At 49.3% G+C, this 23,262-nt stretch overlaps 1 protein-coding gene across 1 annotated transcript in view; it reads right to left on the reverse strand.

Annotated features, from left to right (window-relative positions):
* LOC137432528 (thioredoxin-like) overlaps positions 1-23,262 on the reverse strand; it is a 55,378-nt gene that overhangs the window by 20,263 nt on the left and 11,853 nt on the right. Inside the window, exon 2 of the mRNA XM_078781886.1 lies at positions 18,376-18,480. Within this exon, the coding sequence (XP_078638012.1) occupies positions 18,376-18,480 (105 nt within the window). The remainder of the gene's footprint in view (positions 1-18,375; positions 18,481-23,262) is intronic.

The following is a 23,262-nucleotide window of genomic DNA, read 5'->3' on the forward strand; positions in this document are numbered from 1 at the left end:
TGATGGTGTGAGGTAGTGAGTTCCAGAGGGTGGGAGCAGCGATGGAGAAGGCCCTGTCCCCCCAGGATCTGAATTTGGTCCGGATGGAGGGGGTCAGGAGGTTGGTACCAGCAGAGCGGAGGTTGCGGGTGGGAGTGTGTCTGGAGAGGAGGTCAGCCAGGTAGGATGGGGCCAGGTTATGGAGGGCTTTGTATGTCAAGAGGAGGATTTTGTACTGGATTCTCTGGGGGATGGGGTGCCAGTGAAGCTTGTAAAGGACGGGGGTGATGTGGTCACGGGTCCGGGAATGGGTGAGTAGACGGGCAGCGGAGTTCTGAATGTATTGGAGTTTATTGGTGATTTTTGAGGGTGAACCATAGAGGAGGCTATTGCAGTAGTCCAGACGGGAGGTGATGAAGGCGTGGATGAGGGTTTCTGCAGCCGTGGAGGAGAGGGATGAGCGGAGACGGGCAATGTTTTTCAGGTGAAAGAAGGCTGACTTTGTGATCTGTTTGGTGTATTTGTCGAAGGAAAGGGTTTGGTCAAAGATGATGCCAAGATTCCGGATGTGAGGGGAGGTGGATACTGGGATACCGTCGATGTTGAGGGCAAAGTTATGGGTGTATTTTGTGAGCGTTTTTGGGCCAATGATGATTATTTCAGATTTATCACAGTTAAGCTTGAGGAAGTTGATTTGAAGCCAGGATTTTATTTCAGTGATGCAGTTTGTCAGGATAGAGTGGGTGTCGGTGGAGACGGACTTGGTGGAGATGAAAAGCTGGATGTCATCGGCGAAGCAGTGGAATTGGAGACCATGACGGCGGATTAAGTGACCGAGGGGGGACAGGTAAAGGATGAAGAGGAGGGGGCCAAGAACTGAACCTTGGGGGACATCTTGGGGGAGGGGAGCAGTGGGGGATTTGCAGTCATTGATGGAGATGAACTGGCGTCTGTCAGAGAGGTATGATTTAATCCAAGAGAGGGCAGTGCCGGTAACGTTAAAGGTGGATTCAAGTCAGGTGAGGAGGATGGTGTGATCGATGGTGTCAAAGGCAGCGCTGAGGTCGAGGAGGACGAGAATGTTGAGGTTGCCAGCGTCAGAGGAGAGGAGAAGGTCATTGGTGATTTTGAGGAGAGCAGTTTCAGTACTGTGGTTGGAGCGGAATCCGGATTGGAATGTTTCATACAGGTTATTGGCAGAGAGATGATGTTTGAGTTGAGTGGCTACAGCGCGTTCCAAAACTTTTGACAGAAAGGGTAGGTTGGAGATGGGTCTGAAGTTGTTTAGGGTGTCAGGGTTTAGACCAGGTTTTTTTAGAATGGGGGTAACAGCAGCAATTTTGAGGGAAGGTGGGACGATGCCTGTAGACAGGGAGGAGTTTATTGTTGCAATGATAAGTGGAGAGAGAGCAGGGAGGGAGGCCTTGACAAAGCTGGAGGGGATGGGGTCAAGAGTGCAGGTGGCAGTTTTCATTCCTATGAGGAGTTCAGAGAGGTCAGTAGGGGAGATTGGGGAGAACCGAGACAGGGGATGGCAGGACAAGGGGGGGCAGGTGGTTGGAGGAGGAGCGGGTGCGGCGGTGGTCAAGCTGTGGTAGATGTTGTCAATTTTGCGTTGGAAGAAAGAGAGGAAGGAGATGCAGTTGTCTACTGTGAATGACTGGGTGGTGGTGTTCAGGGGGCGGAGGAGTTTGTTTATTGTCGAGAAGAGTGCTTTTGGGTTTCCGGAGCCAGAGTGGATAATTTGAGAGTAGTAGGCGGAGCGGGCACGGGAGAGGGCATCTTTGTAGTGTTGTAGGTGGTCCTTGTAGGCTTGGGAGTGAACTGTGAGACCCGTTTTATTGCGGAGTCTTTCAAGTTGGCGAGCACGAGTTTTCATTAGGCGGAGTTCAGGGGTAAACCAGGGAGCAGAATGGGTGAAAGAAACTGTTTTGGTTTTTACAGGCACAAGCTGGTCAAGGCAGGAGGAGAGAGTGTGGTTGTAGTAGTCAGTGAGGTCGGTAGGGGTGTGGAGGTCAATGAAGGGAGAAGTGGACATTTTTTCAGAGAGGGTGGATGAGAATGAGGTAGGTGAAAGAGCGTTTAGCTTACGGAAGTTGATAGTGCGATAATGCCTTGGTGTTGGGGCAGGGATGTTGACGGTCAGAGTGATGGCTAAGTGGTCAGAGAGGGTGAGGTCGGAGCCAGAGAGATGGTGCAAATTTAATCCAGTGGAGCAGACAAGGTCCAAAATGTGACCACGGATATGGGTAGGAAAGTCGACATGTTGAGTGAGGTTAAAGCAGGTGAGTAAATCAGTGAAGTCAGTGGTTATTGTGGAGTCAGTGGAGTCCATGTGGATATTGAAATCACCAAGGAGGAGGATTGAGGGGGAGAGGGAACATAGCTGGGTCAGAAAGTAGGAGAAGTCAGACAGGAATGATGGGTGTGGTTTGGGAGGGCGGTAGACGACAGCCATGACTGACTGTGTGCGACCAGAGAGTTTAAAAGCCAGGTGTTCAAATGATGGAGCAGATGGGATGGAGATGAGGTTGGTCTTGATGTCTTGATGGTGGATAACAGCAATTCCACCACCTCGGCCCTCCGAGCGTGGTTTATTGACGTAGGAATATCCATTGGGTGTGGTGAGGTTGAGTGTGTAGTAGTCCAGAGGTTGTTGCCAGGTTTCGGTGAGACAGAGAAAGTCCAGTTTGTTATCCAGGATGTATTCGTTCAGGATGAGGCATTTGTTGTTGAGGGACCGGGTGTTGAACAGGGTGAGCTTGATGTTGTTTTGAACAGCAGGGATGAATTCAGGTGATTTAGCCAGGGTTCGTAGGCAGGAGGTGCGATCGTGTGCGTTGCTGTGACCAGGTGCGCTGGGACGAAGAGTGAGAGTGCGCTGAGCCGACCAGAGGACGGGGATGGAGTGACCTGATTGCAAATAAACAAACTTACGACCGGAGCCACGGTGAATGTACCTGGGTCGTCGGAGGAGTCCATTTGATTTGATGGCAGAGATGCATGATGGGGTGGAGCGGGTATTGAGCAGAAGGAGCCTTGCGGCGGAGTACCGCAGAGCCATGCCAGGCAGGAGCAGAGAGACGAGACGAGGCCAAGGTTGAGGAGGTGAAACAATGGTCCCAACCCACGAGAGCGGGCCCGAGGAAACGAAGGAGCCAGGTAGGTGAAGCCAGGAGCAGAGCCGGGACCAAGCAGAGGGCAGGCAGGAGCAAAGAGACGATCACGAGGCCAAGGTTGATCACGGCAAAGCGGAAAATGCAGCGGAAATCGACCGCCGCCGCTACAAATCTAGATCACGGCGGGAAACCACCACCAAACCGCTGCGATGGTCACAACCCACGAGAGCGCGCCCGAGGAAACAGCGAGCAGGCGAAGGAGCCGGGCAGGCGAAGCAGGGAGCAGAGCCGGGGCTATGCAGAGGGCAGACTCAATGGCCAAAAAATCCGCACGACCACCAAAAAAGAAAGCAACTGACAGTGGCCCGGTCGAAGAAGCGGCGAGCATGTGACGCCTGCGTCCTCTTCATACCGGACCGGAAGTCATATTTACCTTCAATGTCATATTTACAAGTGATGTCACATTTACAAGTGTGAGTTCTAAAACCGCAACACTGCACCCCCCCCCCCTTTTTTCCAGGCTCGTCCCGAGCCGAAACAAAAAGGGACTATCTTTTAAATTAATGTGACACTAAGGTGTGGTTACCCTCTACTTTTAACCTCACCCTGAGTGCGACAGTTGTAACACTAGATAAGTCCCACCTGCTGCGTTGCATCCGATCTAACTGATTCACGCCCCCAATTAACCGAATTACGGAATTATTTTCAAACTAAACATTTAAGCCGGTGGGGAGCATTATTTACAAGACACTAATTATTTACACTGCAACCCAGGACCTGTCTTTTGTGGGAAAAGAGAAGATGGTTTGAAAAGGGGAAAATGCCACTGCCATGCACTGCACCGATACACCGTACCATACGTACCCATTAAATGAATGCACCATAATAAAGAAATGCACCAATAAGCACCATAAAAGCACCATCCATGAAAAATGCACAAAACACATTTCAAAAATAATAAATGGTGTCTTCTTCTTCTCTTCTCTGCTGGGCCGATGTTTCTGGCTGTCTTCTTGCTTGATGTTATTTATTTAATAAAAAGGGCACACACCGCGTCCGCTTTTTATTATTTGTATGGCCAGCAGGGCCAACTCAGGTGGTCCACCTGCATGGCATAGATGCCACTTGAAACAGTGGTCTGCAAGCCAGATACCGCTGGCAACAATGGTCGGTCCCAGCAGAGGGGCCAGGCCACAGAACGTGTGGTCCATAAGTGGGGCCAGGCCACAGAACGTGTGGTCCATATGGTGCATCAGTGCAGGCAGGAGGCAGCAAGGGTGCGGGCGCACAACTGTGGAAACCTGCACACTCCCCTCGGGCACAAAAGAACATGGCCCATGAGTGGGGAAGGAAGACAAGCAGAGTTAGCGTGGGGAAAGGGCGCAAGGGTACACATCAAAACAAGGTAATGTAAGATGAGGGGTGCGGCGGAGCGAGCCGAGAAAGCTCGTCCCTAGCGTTCGTCACCCCCCATGTCACCTACTCTACCCTTGCCCCTACCCCGTATTTACACAATTTACAAATTCGTCTCTACGTCTTGTCTTTCCCATCCCCTAATACCAAATTCGTCATCAATCCCTCCTAAGGAGGAAGAGATGGAATATCAACAATGTCTCCCCCACGTCAAGATGCGTCTTTCATTCCAAATGCTTGCACAAACTGGTGTGGAGTCCTGTCACCTAGGTGAGTGGATGTGGATGGTGCGAAGAGATTTTCTCCTATCTATCCTCTAAATGACATTAACTCTCTTTCAACTACCCGGGGTCTTGCCCTGCTAATTCATTGGCCACTTTACTCTATGCGGTTCGAAAAACCAATTCCCATTGACCATCCCTGTGGTGCCTCCCAATTTGGGGTCTCACTCCCCCGATCTTTCTCCCTGTGCCCTCGCACAATTTCGGGGCTGGGTCATGTGGCTCACCAGCAGGTCCGCTCACCTGTACACCTCCGCCACTGTAGTTGCCACCCGAGCTTACCTAGCTCCTCACCCTAACCTGGGGAAGGCCCTCTGGCTCCCTTACCCCACTAATGCCCCCTCTGGCTTCGGGCTACCCGGGTCCTCTCTTGGGATCCACGGGCCCCACTGAACTCTACTACATGGCTCCCAGAGCCTACCTGCGGCCTCACCTGGCCGACAGACTACCAGTGGCGGAGTGCCCATTTAACCATTCTCACTAACAGGCCACACGCCCAGCCATTTCACTTTACTCATGCACCAAACCAAGCAATACCTCGCTACTTTCAGCACCACAGATGTCAATATCCAACCAAATTTACCTACTCCCTCTACCTACTTTTAAACTACCCTCCCCGGGTATTCGTGAAGGGGTCCATCCCTCCCCCATCCACTCCTTCGCACCATGCACTCCACTCCACTCATTCCACACTCCTCACTCCACACCATTTATTCCACACACCTGTTTCCATACAACCCTTCTCCACTTGCACACCATGCAAGTCAATCACTCAACACAATGACACACATCCTCAATACTCCATTCATACACTTTCACACACACACACACACACACACACACACACACACACTTTCACACACACACACTTTCACACACACACACTTTCACACACACACACTTTCACACACACACACTTTCACACACACACACTTTCACACACTTTCACACACTTTCACACACTTTCACACACACACACACACACACACACACACACACACACACACACACACACACACACACACACACACACACACACACACCTTTCACGAGCATTGCCTCATGCACTCAAATTTTCCCACGCTCAATTCCTCATTTCATCACGCTCACCACAAAGCTAGTTTGTACTGCCAATCCCCATAAACCTATAGCTCATGTGCCCAAAAAGATGCGATGTGAGGGATGGTAGATCTACCATCCCTCTACACTGCATACCATTCGCCATCACTATCACTATTCGTTCACTACACTTGAGCCTCTCGGTATGTTATTACATCATCAAAGCTCGGCTCCGCAAAGCTGATGTGGTTTTGTTTGAATGAATGAATTGAAGGGATATAGGGAGGGATAGACAGAGGGAGAGACAGGGATATAGGGAGGGAGAGACAGGGATATAGGGAGGGATAGACAGAGGGAGAGACAGGGATATAGGGAGGGATACACAGAGGGAGAGTGGTTTTGTTGAATTGATGGTTTTGAATTGGTTTGGTTTTTTGAATGAATTCGGGTGGTTTTGTCTACTGTAGGTTGGGTCCGTCCGGCATTCGGATTCAGGGGAGGAGGTTTTGTCGGGCCATGGCTCCAGGCACCATCTCGGCGCAACGCTTTGCCCTCCCAAGCGCGATGGCCCAGCCTTCCCCGGCCGGAGCGCCACCACTCCGAACCCTCCTCCTTCCCCTCGAACCGGGCCGATCGCTTTGCCTGGCGGGAAAACGCGGCACCGACCGTACAGGGCGGGGCCCGGCCCGAATCGTGCACGGCGCTCCTTGCAGGAGCGACGCGGCAATGATCCCTGCCGGCCCCCGCAGCACACAAAGCGCACCACACCCCGAGAACTCACGTCGGCTATACGTCGGCCTAACCGCTGCCCCGGTCAGTGTCGATGCTCGAGTCGCCTTCTCACATCCACACGCGACTCTTCCCATACTCACAAATCCCATACACTCTGTCAATTCCACCACCGCACTCTCTCTTGCATACCCTTCCATTCCACACTTTGTTAACACACATCCCCACGCACACCCTGGCACTCTCACACTACTCGCACACCCCGTTACAGGCGTTACATCCTCTGTAACAATCATGGGTGTGCACTCCTTTGATGCACACCCACTCAGTGCACACCGACCCATGGGTGTGCAATCCCCTGCTGTACACCCAATAACGCGCTCCCCAACCAACTCAGGTGTGCATTCTCGCACACTCTCTCCATCCATCTCACCCTCTGTGTCACACTCACCCTCACACATACACTCCCTTGTACATTCGCTTTCACTCTCTGTAATACACTCGCGCTCTGGCGCTATTCGCACACGTGCGCCATTTCTACTCACACAGCGCACCACGGACCTTCTACGAGCGCCCGGGTGACGTCTGGATCCCAAGCGCGCGAAAAATCCTCTCGCACCAAATCTTTTCGCGCCATATACAATCCTACTCACCTTGGCGTTTCCTCTTCTTCGCTCCATCACCTGCAAACTTTTCATTTGGTTATGCAGCACGACATCACGATGTGAATACAGACTTTGAGCATACTCCATTTCTTCCCCCCGCGAGTGCTTTTCCAAGTCCGCTGTCTCTCCAATTTCCACTATTGCTTTGATTTTAATTTTTTTTTCCTTGTTAAGCTCGATGACCGCTGGCGCTAATAAAATCAAATTTTCTAATTCTGCGGTTGCCGGCTTCCCCATACCCCGGGTCGCGATTTCTATCCCGGTCCACCCGGCTTCGCTTTGCTCAACTTCGCTCAACCCGCGCTCTTCAAGCCGCGCTACCTCATCGCATACCCCCGCAACCTTTCCGCCTGATCTGCGGTCTCTGTCCCTCCCCAATGCTGTTATTGCATACCTGGCTTCTCCCCTCGCTAACCCCTCGTTAATTTCTCGGGCTTGGCCACCCATGTCCTCCAATTGGTCCCCTAATTTGTCTTCTAATCCTCCCAATTTGCTGTCTAATCCCTCAAATTTGCTGTCTAACCCCTCAAATTTGCTGTCTAATCCACCAAATTTGCTGTCTAACCCCCCCAATTTGACTTCCCAATTGCTCCCCCATTCTAGTTTCCAATTTATTTATGTCCTGAGTGGAGTTGTCCCCCAACTCTTTTATTTCCTCCCCTCGGGTGTCCAGTTGCCCACTCATTTTTTTCAGACTATCCTCCGTTTTGACCATAAAGGCCATCATGTGGGTCATAAATAAGCCCATATATATTGCCGCTGCGGGCTCGATTCTCGCCGCACGTGCGAGGCGCCGCCATTTTGTGTGCCTGCAACCCCCACTACCGCACCTTCTTCATTCTCCTCCTCCATCTCTCCCACTTCTTCCCGGGGGCCTAGGTTGATTCTAACCCCTCTTCTATTTCCCCATTTCCCCCCACCGGCATCCGATCGCCTTGGTTATCCATGGCATGATTTAAAATTTAGATGGTAATACAATTTCGGCCGCCTGTAATTTTGACCAATTATTTTTTTAGATTATAAAAAAATTTGTTTCGGGTTCAAATCCCACGCCCAGACACCAATTGTTACGGATCTCGGGGGTCAGCGCTCCCCTTATCAAGGGGGGGTTAATCCCCTTGTCCTTTTAGCTGGCTGACCCGAGTCTTGGAAGTTATAACGTCCTTCCCGGCATGGTGTTAGGTAGGGTTTGCTAGGCCTAGGGGTTCGCTGCTACCTAAGTACTAACGCCAGCCGGAAACGAGGGAATAACTCCCGCTCAAACCACGGATACGATGGAAAATGCCGAGCGGATAGCAATCCGCGATCCGAGCCGTTGACAATGTGACTCAACCCGATTCTGAGCGGTTAGATCGTGCCACGTCTACCCAATGGAAGAAAGGACGGATGCGATCGGATGGAGAGGAAACCAGAAGGTAGGAAGAACAAAGATGTGGTTATTAACAAATATACAGAAAGAAAGAGGAAACAAAAGAATGTACAAGAGAGGAAGAGGAAGAAGCAGCACACAGGGCAGTCTTAAAACAGTCTTACTCTAATACCTCAGACAAACATTCACACTCACATGGGGATTGTAGCTGGTAGATGGTCAGGTAGAGGGTCCAGGCTCCAGTCGACTCCAGTCCAGGCTCCGGTTCAGCGGCGAAACCCGTCAGGCAGCTCCGCGCGTAGTTGAACGCGACCGGAGCTTATATATAGCGGGGGAGTGAGGGGGGGGGGGGGGGAGGCTGGTGTCCTGCGTAAGTAATATCTGTACGGTCGTGCTAAACGCACCCTTTCCAATGTTCTCTAATACAAGCGTGCTCTTCTTCAACAAGTCTCGAACAAGTTCTTTGAAATGCGCTCTCTCCCATCCGAGTCCTCTCACAAAAGTGCGCTCTGTATCAGACCAGTTACGACCAGCGCTCTCATCAAAAGTCCAAGTTCATATGCGCAGTTCCTTTTACCGCCAACCTTCCACTCGAGTGCCCCGCGAGAGTCCTGTGAAAGGGCTTTGCGTTCTTGCTTATATAACGCACCACGCGATCACTCCGCGCTCCACAAAGCCACGCCCGTCAGCAATGTTACCTCAGCCCTGGTTGGCTTGTGAGGGCTTACCAGCCACGCCTTTGATGACTGGATGACGTGGCCACACATTCTTCTTGCCGTTCCGCCCCCTTTCTCGGGCCTAACCGCGTGTCTTATGGCGGCGTTTGAGCGAGCTATGAGGCACCGACTGAAGGGGCGCGTAATGGCGTCGCTTGGAGAGGGAGGTCGCAAAATGGACGGAACGGGGCCTACTCTTATTTGATCGACGCAACACAGATTCAACTATTGGAAACACGGCCTTATCTAAAACAGATATTAATGAAACAACTGAGTTCTATGGTGTCCTACGTGTTGCTTGTGGACTAACTAGGAGTGCTACCTTTAACCTTTAATGTCATCTTTACAAGTGATGTCATATTTACAAGTGTGTTATGGTGCATTCAGAAAGTATTGTCGCGCGATTGCCCTCGGTTAATACCGTGGGATCGCGGAGGGCCAAACGAACTTCAATGGAGGCGTTTATTCAATGACGGATTTGACTTGGCAGCACGGGAGGAAGAAGGAAGAGGAAGAAGCGCGAAAGCTCTTACCTGTAGCGATCTCACCAGCAGCTCCGATCCTGTAGGGAATGAACTCAAACGAACGTGGGGGTAAAATGTACAAAAATAAACAGGTTTATTTTACGGAACCCGATACAAAGGAAACGCGATGGAAGAACTAATTCTAAATTGGGACGTCCCCACACAGATTTCAAATACGAGACAAAGGGAGAATGAATAAAATAAATGTCCCGTCGTGTAATTGTGAATGCGAGCTTATCTGTCTGGCAGTGTAGCGTCGGGTCGATGTTACTGTTAGAGCGCATTGTCCTACGCAGCTCCGGTTGGCGCGAACTGCCCGGTCCTTGGCGCGGAGCGGCCCTCGGCGCGCCCGTTCGTCAGTGCTCAAACACAGGCCCCGCTCGTCGTTCGCACACCAATGCAAGGCAGAGAATCGACAGCGTTCCTTCTCTCCACCGTCTTTCGAACTGCTCGTTCCTCCAACAGGTCCGAAGCAAGAGAAAGCCCAGCGCGAAGGGACAGTCAGGAGCAAGAGGCCAAGGGAAGAGAAGCGAAGGGAAGAGTGCGAGGGAAGAGATCGCGAAGAGCCAGCCAGCGAAGAGAGAGCCAAGAGCCCAAAATGCCGGCGAACGAGTTGTTTTGTCACTCGCGGTTTGATGTCAGCCCTCCTCTCTCCCATTCAGTGCCTCATTTCTTGGTGGTCTTTCGTGCCTTCTTACGTCACCGGCGCTTGTCCTCCAATCAGCGACCTGCTTCTAAGTAGTCGTTTTGCGCCTTCCGCACTGCTTGGCCGAATGTTCGCACCTTCTGCACTGATTGGCTGAGGTGTCAACGGTCGGTGGCCAATCAGTGTGCCGCTTCCTTAGACCTTCCTTTCACCAATCAGTGGCCAGCTTCTTACCCCAACCAATCACACATTCTCCTGGGCGTGGCTATTGCTTGTTGGTTCTTCCAAAGTCATTGTGGTGGTGGGGAATTATTTAATGTGTGGTGTGCTAATGGGCCTATCTAATGTCTATGGTATGTATTGCCATAAGGGACACTGGGAAGCTCACGGAGGGAACGACACACAAGGGAATTTTACCCATAATCCCTGTACTAATTAGCATGCCCCGCCCCCTCGTAGCGGGGACAAAGATACAAGCTTATTTCGCCATTCGGGCTACAGAACTTATTACATCTAGATTCCCTATCATGACAGTCGAGCACCTACCTATGCGGATCTACCTGGATCTAGATATTCCCCTACCCCAAATTCATAACAGTATTCATACCCCTTCACTTTTTTCACATTTTCTTATGTTGCAGCCTCATGCTGAAATCGTTTAAATTCATTTTTTCCCTCATCAATCTACACTCAATACCCCATAATGACAAAGAGAAAACAGGATTTTAGAAAGTTTTGCAAATTAATTAAAAAGAAAAAACTGAAATATCACATTGACATAAGTATTCATACCCTTTGCTATGACACTTGAAATTTAGCTCAGGTGCCTCCCATTTATCTTGATCATCTTTGAGATGTTTCTACACCTTGATTGGAGTCCACCTGTGGTAAATTAAATTGATTGGACATGATTTGGAAAGGCACACACCTGTCTGTCCATATAAGGTCTCACAGCTGAAAATGCATATCAGAGCAAAAACCAAGCCATGAGGTCGAAGGAACTGCCTGCAGAGCTCAAAGACAGGATTGTGTCAAGGCACAGATCTGGGGGAGCCTACAAAAAAAATTCAGCTGCATTGAAGGTTCCCAAGAGCACAGTGGCCTCCATAATTCTTAATTGGAAGAAGTTTGGAACAACCAGGACTCTTCCTGGAGCTGGCCGCCCGGCCAAACTGAGCAATCGGGGGAGAAGGGCCTTGGTAAGAGAGGTGACCAAGAACCCGATGGTCACTCTGGCTGAGCTCTAGAGATCCTGTGTGGAGATGGGAGAAACTTCCAGAAGGACAACCATAACTGCAACACTCCACCGATCTGGGCTTTATGGCAGAGTGGCCAGACGGAAGCCTCTCCTCAGTGAAAGACACATGAAAGCCGGCTTGGAGTTTGCAAAAAAGCAGCTAAAGGACTCTGACTGTGAGAAACAAGATTCTGTGGTCTGATGACACCAAGATTGAACTGTTTGGCTTCCGTCTGACAATATGGCTATATATATATGTGTGTGTGTGTGTGTGTGTGTGTGTGTGTGTGTATGTTAGCTCAGGGAGCTACAGTTGGTAGATTAAAACAAGTTTTCTTTAAAATCACAAAACGACACCAAATCGAATTAGTGAAATACAATACGAATAGTAAAAATATTATTCATGAGATCTTTATGTAAATACAGTACAATATAATAATTAAATATACTACAAATCAATGTTGCTAAGAATCAGTGGTTGCTAGGATATGGCAGCATGCCAAAAACCGTTATAAATGACAGTTTGACATTCGAAATAGAGTTTGATCGAGAGGTAGGTGGTGTGGTCATGCTGTTTGGTCGATTGATGTATTTAAGGGTAAGATGTGAATGATTTAATGATATTATCATATTATAGAGTGTGTAAGGAAAGTTATAAATATATGATAACACATTAAATCCTATTGCAAGTAAAGTTGGGATAAGTGATGTTGCATTGATGGGTTGACTGACTGCCTGGACGCAACTGAGGTTGTGGATCCACTGATTTACCATCAATTGATGTGGATCCATGATCGAGGTTGTGGATCCGCCGTTTGGAGAGGTCCTGGGCTGAAAGGATTGAAACCTCGAGGAAGAACGGTGCCCAGCTGATGATCCATGCAGTCGGGAAACTAGTCAGTTGCTTACGGGTTAACGTTCTTGCTTTAGATGGAGAAACTATGTTTGAGGTTCACAATTTAAATAAAGTTGAATATGGGATGTTGTAAAATTAACATCATTTACAACAATCCTTTAAATTATTTAAGTTTAGGAACAACCGATACTGTACAATTAATTAAGTGTGTGTGTGTGTGTGTGTGTGTGTGTGTGTGTGTGTGTGTGTGTGTGTGTGTGTGTGTGTGTGTGTGTGTGTGTGTGTGTGTGTGTGTGTGAAAGAGAGGGATAGAATTGTAAGGAACAGAAATGAAAAAACGAGATGTGTGTGTGTGTGTGTGTGTGTGTATACCCAGCCAGCATGTCCAGCTGGGGGCCATATGGGTCCAATGTGGGCTATCTTGTGGGTCCCAAGTGTGTGCTCCACATAGGCCCCAGCTGGATTTGTCCATATGCACCACCCGGAGCTCCAACTGGGTTAGCCCACCTGGGACGGATGTGGGATTTTCATGAGCTAGACCATGTGGGCAGGGCATGGGCTTTTTGTGGGATACCCCATGTGGGATGGGCATGCTCTTTTTATGGGCTACCCCATGAGGACAGGGAATGGGCTGTTTGTGGGCTACCCCATGTGGGCAAGGCATGGGATTTTTGTGGGCTAGCCCACAAAGGCCAGACATGGAATTTGCATGGGTTATACATGGATTTTTTCCTGGGCCTCATGTGAATGTAAATGGGGTGTGAATCAATACTGCATTAGCTACAACAACACATCTGCTTTACTACAACAAAACACAACAGGCATTTTAAGGCCATTTTCCCTGCTGGAGCGGGGGTTAGCCTTGCGGTCCCCATGACAATCTTCTCAATTTTGCCCTATTTTCTGCATCTCCCCTTGTTAACTCCCTTGCCCGCATTTCTACTTCCACCATCTTCAGCCAAGTCTTCCTCGGTCTTTCCCGTCCTCTACTTCCTTCTACATTCATTTCCATCACTCTTCTCAACCAGTCACTTACATCCTTCCTCAACACATGACCAAACCATCTCAACCTGTTTCTCTTCACAGCATCAATCACAGGCTCTATTCCCATCATCTTTCGCAGTTCATCATTTGTCTTCCTCTCTCTCAACGATACTCCACACATCCACCGAACCATTCGCATTTCCACCCTTTGTTGCTGCTCTCCGTTCATTACCCATGTCTCGCTCCCATACATCATAACACTTCTCACACATGCAGCAAATTGCAGCATACACCTTTCCCTTCAGCTTCAACGACACTCCCCTCCTTGCCAGCATGCCACTCAGTTCCCGAAACTTCTTCCATGCACATCTCACTCCAGCAACCGTTGCAGAGTCTGATCCACCTTCTCCATTCAGCATGTCTCCGAGGTAGCAAAATGTTTTCACAACTTCCAGCTTCACGCCGTCTCCAAGATCCAACTCAACATTTCCTCCATCTGCAGCTCCCTCTGTGCACACCTTACACTTGAATGTAGCTGCCACACTGGTTAATGACCCTCTCAAACCACGACATTTTTGATGATCCCACTCAGCGCACATTGTACATTGAATGGAGTTCACTCCGACACCCTTCCTGCACACAGCACATGGCCACTTCCCAGTTCTTTCCATCTCACCACATACTTTACCACTTGCCATCAACTTTGTTTTTCCGATATTCACCTTCAGACCTTTTGTCTCCATACATTCCTTCCACTTGTTCATCTTCTCCTTCAGTCCATCCATACGTTCTGCAACCAACACCAGATCATCTGCATACAACAACTCCCACGGTAAACCCTCCTTTATGTTCCGAGCCAGCAACTCCATCACAGCTACAAATAGTAGTGGACTTAGTACCGACCCCTGATGCACTCCCACCTTCACCTCAAACTCACCACTGTTCCCGTCCTTCGTCCTTACAGCTGTGCGTGCTCTTTCGTACATTGCCATCACTACTCTGATCAACCATTCCTCCACTCCTAACTTCCTCATTGCCCATGTCACTACTTCGCGTGGAACCCTATCGAATGCTTTCTCCAGATCAACAATCCCAAGAAACAACTTCTTCTTCTTCTTCATGTACCTCTCCTGCAACTGCCTTACAAGAAAAAGCGCGTCTGTCCTTCCTCTTCCTGGCATAAATCCAAACTGCATTTCGTCGATCTTCACTTTCTTCCTTTTATCCCCCTCTCCAACACCCTTTCCAATACCTTCATTCCATGCTGCAATAACTTTATCGCTCAATACGAGCCACAGTCGAGAGGGTCACCTTCCTCTTGTATAGAGGGCCGAGGGTACTCAGTTCCCAATCCACTGGAATGCGGCCTTCTTTCACCACCAGAATACAGATCTCTGTCATTCTCTTCACACCCCAATTTCCCGCTGCCTTCAACATATCTCCCACAACTCCAGTCGGCCCTCCCGCTTTTCTGCTCTTCATTGTTTTTATCGCTTCCTCAACTTCCTTCTCAGTTATCTTCTCTGCCGGTCCTAAAACTGGGTTACTCTCTATGTTGCCATCCCATTCATTCTCTGTATTCAACAGCATTTCCATATATCTTTTCCATCTTCCTTTAATTCCATCTGTGTCCACAACGATTTGTCCCACTTCATCCTTAAAGCAACTCACCCCCATCACATCACACCTCTCTTTCGCTATCTGCTTTGCAATCCTGAATACCGCTCTCTGACCCTCTTCCAAATCCAAGCGTTCTCCGAACATTTTCCTACATGCCTCCTGCGCCTTTGCTACCTCTTTCTTTGCAGCCTTCTTGGCTGCCTTATAACTTTCATGCTCTGCCTTTTCTGCCTCCATGCCCTTTCTGCTTTACTGTCAGTAGAAATATCGAATGGAGTCTATTTTTAGAGAGGCTTTTGCTTGAAGTTATCTTAAAGAACATCCTAACTTGGATCGGTCAAAACAAGCGAATAATGGTAAATATTTAAATAATTCAATGGTGTTCCTGTGGTATTTGAAACGTCTTGGAACATCTTGCTGTGGTATTCCTGCTTCCCGACTACCAAGGGTGTGAACCCCTGAAAGTTTGAAGAAGACAAGATCCGTTCACCCATCCCCGAGAAAAATGGTGACACACACACACACACACACACACACACACACACACACACACACACAAACACACACACACACACACACACACACACACACACACCTCTCTTATAGTATGTATAGATTTCCAAAATCTATCTAACTTTCAACCCTCTACATTGAACCACCATCCGAAGTATCATAAAAATGACGATTCAAGTATTATTGATCTCCATCAGGGTCGACAACATGGCTGTTGATTGGAAGCTGCAATGTTTCTTCAAACGGAATGATCCACTTCAGACAACAACAAACTCACGTTTAAAAACTGTTGTTGAACTGGTCTGGATAACACGTTGGCTGCCAGCTGCTGCATGCACTATCAGCTCTCACAACTACGGCATGGATATCAGAGTCCCGCATTCCTTGCTATTTAACAGCATGAACAATAAAAATCTTTTTTGTTTTACTCCACGTGTGTGCAATTTGTTTTAATTTTGTTGTTCATTAATGTGTGTGCCGTCCTTAGGATGGACGTTAAACTGGGAGTCCTGCCGCACAATCGACTCCAAGTTGTGTCTGGTCTGGGTTCCAATTGTGGTCCACATCCCTATTTCTCCATGTCACCCTCCACTATATTTTGTCACTCTTTCCTGCTCTTCGGTGTTTCCTCCTCTTTCTGTTCATTTAATTTTTTTTGTCTGTATCCGTTCTATGTTTCATCTTTTCCACGAGCCTAAATGCCGTATAGTTGAGGGGTGTGGGAAAGGAAAGGGAAGGCAATTTTCAAGTTGTGAACCATTCAACTTACAAACATATAACCAGTTCATAAATCGGTGGTGTAGTGTGTGTGTGTGTGTGTGTGTGTGTGTGTGTGTGTGTGTGTGTGTGTGTGTGTGTGTGTGTGTGTGTGTGTGTGTGTGTGTGTGTGTGTCTCGTTGGTTGTTATCTCCATTTGCGGGTTTCAGGAGGTGGAACCGAGTTTTCCCAGGACCCAAAGTATCCACCTCCTCTTTGGTAAGGAATCACAGTTCATGGACCAAGATGTTCAACTTTTTCAGAGTTTTGTTCCAAGCTCTTTTTTCAGGATCATCACCGAACCCCGGATTGCATCCAGCTGTAGTTCATTTGTGGTAATATTCCCGGGGATGGTTTTCAAAGTCTCAGATCTATGTCATTCTCTTCATCATTTCTGTTGCTACAATTATCACTGATACCGACCTGAGTTCCTGAGTACAATGTTCGATGCAATGCTTTGTTCACACTCGATGGAATCATCAGGTCGTACGTGAGCATGACGTCCTCATTTTCAATGATTGCCCTTGGTTCGTGTTTCCATGAGTTTTCTGGTACAAGGATGTTTTAATTTTTGCAGATATGCCAATGAATCACTTTGCATACTTTGTTGTGCCGTTGTGTGTAAAGTTCTTCTGATAATAGTTTTTTGCATCCCGAGAGCAGGTGACTCGTACTTCCTGTTTCTGTCCTGCAGAATCTACACTTGTCCGTCTGGCTCAGTCCCGCCATCTTTTTAAATATATTGGTGTAGTGTCTTTGATCTTGGTATTTATTACGATTCATTCGCCGTCCCAGTTGAGCTGACCTCTTCTTAGCCTTTCCAATGAGCCTTCTTTGTCTATCTCCACTCTGTCCAATTCCTTTTTGTATTTTCCTGCTCTTTTCTCATTCTCCCAGTTATTGGTGTATATTGCTTGATATTTCTTTTTATGTATTTATTTTGTCTGTTTTGCAATTGTTGGGGCTGTATTTGTTGCTGTTTCATTTTCCTGTGCGGCATCTTCTATTCGCACCTGTTTTTGGAAATTATTTGCAAGGTAAGTTAGGGATACTTTTTCAGGTTTGTTGTGTTCATGTTTGTTGACAAATTGCATCCGATATTCTGTTGAGCATTTCACATTCTCGGCTAGTCCTACACTCGTCGCTCTGTGCACCTGGTTGAGTTCCATCAGGACTCTCCCTCCATCTCGTCTTGGCAGGTACATTCTTGGGATGCACTGGTTTTTGTAAAACATTTTGTGGATGGTAGGGAGTTTTCTTGTTTTGATGTCGAACTTGTTGATTTCTGATTGGGGCTCGTTTATTATTCTGCAGCTATATTGGAACACTGGTGTGTGTGTGTGTGTGTGTGTGTGTGTGTGTGTGTGTCTGTGTGTGTGTGTGGTCAAAAAAGCTTGACATATCATTCTCTTTGCTAACTCCCCCTTCCCCATCACCTTTCTCTCCCTTTTTGTCGCCCCCCCCCTCCCACTCCCCCACTACCTCCCTCCTCTGTCTTCATATTCCAGTCAGCAAAGCGATGGCTTCCCCTTTGCTCTCTCCCTCTCTCTCCCCCTCTTCATTACCCCATCACTCCTCTTTCTCTCTTTCCCCCTCCTCTTCTCTCCCCTCCTCCTCACTCTCCCTCTCATTCTTTCTCTTGCTCACACCCCATCCTCAAGCCCATCCTTCCTGGAGTGTATAGCATCGTGTAAGCAGGGCGTCGCTCTCTCCCCTATCTTTCGTATTCCCATCAGCGAAGTGACGGGTGGTATTTGCTCGTATTTAATGTTAAAGATAAGTGTGGAAAGTCTTCCATGTGCAAGACCTGTATCCAATTCCACCATCTTACTCGTGCAGTTGACTGTTCCTTCTTCAGAAACCACCATAACAACAGAATATAAGAACCATAAAATGATTTTCTATTTACCTCATATTTGGGATGTATCATTCGGCATGGGCCAGACCACCTTGCAGTAAACTTAACAACCACCAACTTGGCTCCAGATTCAGCGATCAGCTTTTGAAACTGGCCCTGTTAAAACACAAGATCACAAGTTTCAACACGACACCAAACTCAATCCCTATGGACAAAGCATTAGTGATATGAAGTAAATCGTGATGACGTTTGTAGATCGAGATCTTTCAGTCCTGTTCATGCAAAGGCAAGTGAATTCAAACACAAGCATTTTAAACTTTTCAATTCAACAGTGAAGCTAAAATGTCCTTCCTGATCATGTGTACTTCAAGGCAGTTTGAAGTGATCTACTGATAACTTGCACAAAGATGGCATTGAAGCGCGGTGCTACACGCGCTTACTTGTATAACAAGAAGGAAGCGGACAACGTGGTAAGTTTAAGAGTCTTTATTATAAGAGCTCAACTGCAGCACTGGAGCGCTCCGGGCTGCGCTCCCGGTGCATATCCCGCGGCCACGCCTACCCCTCGGGCATGGCCGCAGCCCACTTGGTGCGTGGAATGATGCCCTCATGCCAGTGAGCTTTCGTGTCCGCCACACGCCCCCCCCCCCCCCCCCCAGAATTCCCACGCACCTGGAGGGCCAGTTTGCGGCGCAAACGGATGACCCGGCCGAAGCGCCCTCTGGCGACCGGCGGCTTCCGGGGTGCAGGGATGCCAGCTGGGATGCCTCCGGCTGCACCCGGGATGGGTGCAGGACCGGTGGCGGCGTGCCGGCGGGCCTGGGTGGTGCCGGGGGTCCGCCCACAGGGGGGCGGCCCTGACGTGAGGGCCGAGCCACCGGCTGTGGGTGGTCCACGTCGAGGTGGGCCAGTTTGAGGCGATCCACCGAGATGCGGTCGGGAGTACCGCCGATGTCCAAGGTGAATTGTTTCACCCCGGTCTCCAGCACGCGGAAAGGCCCGTCGTACGGGGGCCGCAGTGGTGTCCGGTGGGTGTCGTGCCGGACGAAGACGTACTCCGCGGTGCGAAGCTCCAGGGCGACGTGCGTAGGTGGGTGCCCGTGGTGCGCCGTCCGCACCGGGACGAACCTCCGGGCTGTCTCCTGCAGCGCGTAGCGCTCCTGTGCCGCGGACCATGGTGCCGTGGGGTTGGGGAGGAACTCGCCCGGCACCCGCAGCGGTTGTCCGAAGACCAACTCCGCCGCAGATGTGCGCAGGTCGTCCTTGGGCGCCATCCGGAGGCCCAGCAGGACCCAGGGGAGCCTGTCGACCCAGCCGCCATCGCGGAGGGTGGCCCGGAGCGCGGCCTTCAACGAGCGGTGGAACCGCTCGCACAGGCCATTGGCCTGGGGGTGGTAGGCCGTGGGTCAGTGCAGCTGGACCCCGAGCCCCTGCGCGACCGCCCCCCAGAGCTCCGAGGTGAACTGGGGGCCACGGTTGGACGAGATGTCCGAGGGGGCGCCGAACCGGGCGACCCAGGTGGCGATGAACGCCTGTGCGACTTCCGCTGCCGTCGTCGCCGCCAAAGGCACGGCCTCCGGCCACCGGGTGGTGCGGTCCACCATTGTCAGGACATGGGTGAAACCCCGCGAGGGGGGCAGAGGTCCCACCAGGTCCACGTGTACGTGGTCGAACCTTCGTTCCGGCACCGTGAACGGGGCCAATGGGGCCTGGGTGTGCCGGTGCACCTTCGCGCGCTGGCACGCGAGGCACGTCCTGGTCCAGCAGCGGACGGCCTTCTGGAGGCCATGCCAGACGAATTTGTCGGCGTTCAACCTTTGGGAGGCCCTCGCGCCCGGGTGGGACAGGAACATCTACTCTTTGTCTAACGTTGTAACACCCACCCCCACCAGTTAAAAAAAAAAAAAAAAAAAATTTTTTTATTTCCCTTTCTCCTCGTGTGCTTTCGTCCCACCGTGCACCTCTGTCCATGTGCGCTGTCTCGCCCCGCCCCCATTATCCCCTTGCCATGCACCTTTTGCCCTGTTCAAGTGACTCGTGGTCATCCCTCTAGGCTGCCTCTCCCCATTGGTATTTTTGTGAATATAAGATTGTTCTTCACGGTTCTGTTTTCACGGTTCTGTTTAAATATGTTTAAACTTTCCCCTGGAATGTTTTATTCAGTCGTATATTACAACACGCTGTTTTTCTTCCTATTTAGAAGGCTCCTTTCAATTTCCTCTTCAACTCGAACTGCCTCGCTCTTCCCCCTCCTCAAATAACACCTCATTGTGCCTCACCCAATCACCATCAAACCTTTTGTCCGCCCCATCCTTCCCTTTCTCCGAGCTATTCTGAAATCTCTGACACACCTTCAACAGCTCTCCCTACCTCTTCCACCTCTTCCACATCTTACCCTACCCCTCCTCCCCCCTGTTCTGTATCCGATGCTCCCCCTTCCTCTTCATTAACGGTATGGACCTCAAACATCCGGGGCCTTCGTTCAAACCTAACTGATCTCTCCATACAGGTTGCTTCTGACAAACCGGACGTGATCTGCTTAACAGAAGTCTTGAGACTTCCGCTTCCGGTCTTGCCGGTGAGGTTTCGTTTATTCGCAGCTGTCCACGCTCTCCATTGAAATCGAAGTTAAGTAATTGTTCCCATTTGTATTTTCGTTATAACTGTATTTATTTTATGGTGTGTGTACGTATAGTGTGTCCAGAGGAAGATTCTCGGTGTAAATCTTTCATACCTGTATAGAAAATCGTGTTAATTCGTGTCGTGTCTTTTGAGGCCTTGTACAGTGTCCAACCTTGAGGCTTTGTTTTAATCTCAGCGGTCCATCGTTTGTGCTCCAATAACTTTTGTTCTCTGTTTTTCCCAGTCTTTTCACCCCATAGCCTACTTCCTTGTTTAAAGTCTCAACTCAAAAAAAAACAAACAAACAAAAGAAAAAAACATTTCCATCTCTGTTCTTATTCGTTGTTCTCATTCGTTTATTCATTCTTATTCGTTCTTATTCGTTCTTATTCGTTCTTTCGTTCTTCGACCACGTGTTTCTCCCCCATTTCCCCAGATAGTTTTCACTGTTAAACTTTAAAATGTTTAAACATTCCCCTCAAGTTCAGTATTCTGTCGTATATTATAACACCTTTTCTTCTTCTTCTTCTTCAAAAGGTTGCTTTCGACTTGCTCACCAAATCTATTCGTCCCAAAAATGGCACGGGGCTGCAAGCAGCCATCAATCACCTGGACTGGTCTCCCATCTCTACTGCCTCTGACATCAATTCTTCCTGGATATTCTTCCAAAGCAAACTGCTCTCTCTCATGCACAGATTTATCCCATCTCGTCTTCAGTTTTCTTACCCTTCCTCCCGTCCATGGTACACTGAATCGTGTGGTGAGGTAGTTGCACTGAAACAACTTGCCTGTGCCTCTTGGAAGGCAAATCCAACTGAAGGCAATCTCAGTTCCTTCCACCAAGCTCGAAACAGGTGTGTGTCTACCCTCAGGAGTGCGAGGAAGCACTATCTCTCCACACTCAAGATTGAACTCTCAAACCTGTCTCCTTCCTCCCAATCCTCGTGGCGTCTGGTCAAATTCGTTTCTGGTGTTTGTTCCCCCTCCAACCCCTCCCTTACCTCAAATGGCTACACAGTTGACACCGCACATGACAAAGCCGAATGCCTCAACTCTGTGTTTGCCTCAAAATCTTGTGTCCCAAACCCAAGTCTCTCTGTTCCCACCTTTCCCAGTCGAACCCAACTGCTCCTGGACTTTGTGTCCTTCTCTCCTGATAAGGTGGAGAAGTTTTTTTTTATCAAACCTCGACTCTGATTCTGCAACTGGACCAGACGGCATCAGCCCACGGGTCCTAAAATCCTCTCTCTGTTCTTTTCACCCTCTCTTTTGCTCAAGGTCATCTGCCAGCATCTTGGAAATCAGCAAACATTACCGCTTTACACAAAAAGGTGCAAAAACAGATCCTTGCAACTACAGACCAATCAGCCTGCTTCCAATTATCAGCAAAGTCATGGAATCCATTATTGCTTCGGATATCAAATCCTTCCTCTTCTCCAATGGCTTGATCTCTGATCATCTATTTGGATTCAGACCAGGTCATTCTACTCTGGACATGTTGCTTCTGCTGTCTCAACAATGGATGGAGGTCCTCAATGCCAAACAGGAAATCAGAGCTGTCTCACTTGACATATCACGTGCCTTCGATACGGTCTGGCACCCAGCTCTGCTCACCAAACGCTTCTCCTATGGTATCCATGGAAATCTCCACTCATGACTTGCGGACATCCTCTCTGGTCGTAGGCAACGTGTGGCCCTGAATGGATTTCTCTCATCTCCTCTTCCTGTTCTGGCTGGAGTTCCCCCAAGGTAGTGTTCTGGGCCCTGTGCTATTTCTGGTCTTCCTCAATGATCTCTCCGACTCTCTGGAAAATCCTCTCTATCTCTTTGCTGATGACTCCACTATCTGCCGCTCCATTCCTCATCACTCAGATCGGCGCTGTGCAGCCTCCTCACTCTCTGCAGACCTGGAAAATCACAGACTGGTCAAACAAGTGGAACATGTCTTTCAATCCTGACAAATCTCACACTCTTACAATGTCTCTCCGAAAGGACCAACTGGAAAACCCTCCCATCTACTTTCTCAACAATCCTCTCCAAGAAGTTCTGTCGCTCAAGCTTTTGGGTCTCACTATCTGCCATGATCTTTCTTGGGAAAACCACATTTCCAAGCTGGCCTCCAAAGCCAGTTGCCAACTGGGCATCCTCCGTCGTGTGAAGTCCTTCCTTGGCACACCTGAGCTCCTCACCACATACAAGGCTTTCATCCGCAGCTCAATGGAATACTGTTCCCCCCCTCTGGGCTGGTGCTGCTGCCTCACTGCTAGCTCGGCTTCACGCTGTTGAGGCCAAAGCTTTCAGAATCATTGGAATCTC

The sequence above is a fragment of the Myxine glutinosa genome, chromosome 1 (genome assembly GCF_964187855.1).
Source record: "Myxine glutinosa chromosome 1, kmMyxGlut1.1, whole genome shotgun sequence".
Lineage (NCBI taxonomy): Eukaryota > Metazoa > Chordata > Myxini > Myxiniformes > Myxinidae > Myxine > Myxine glutinosa.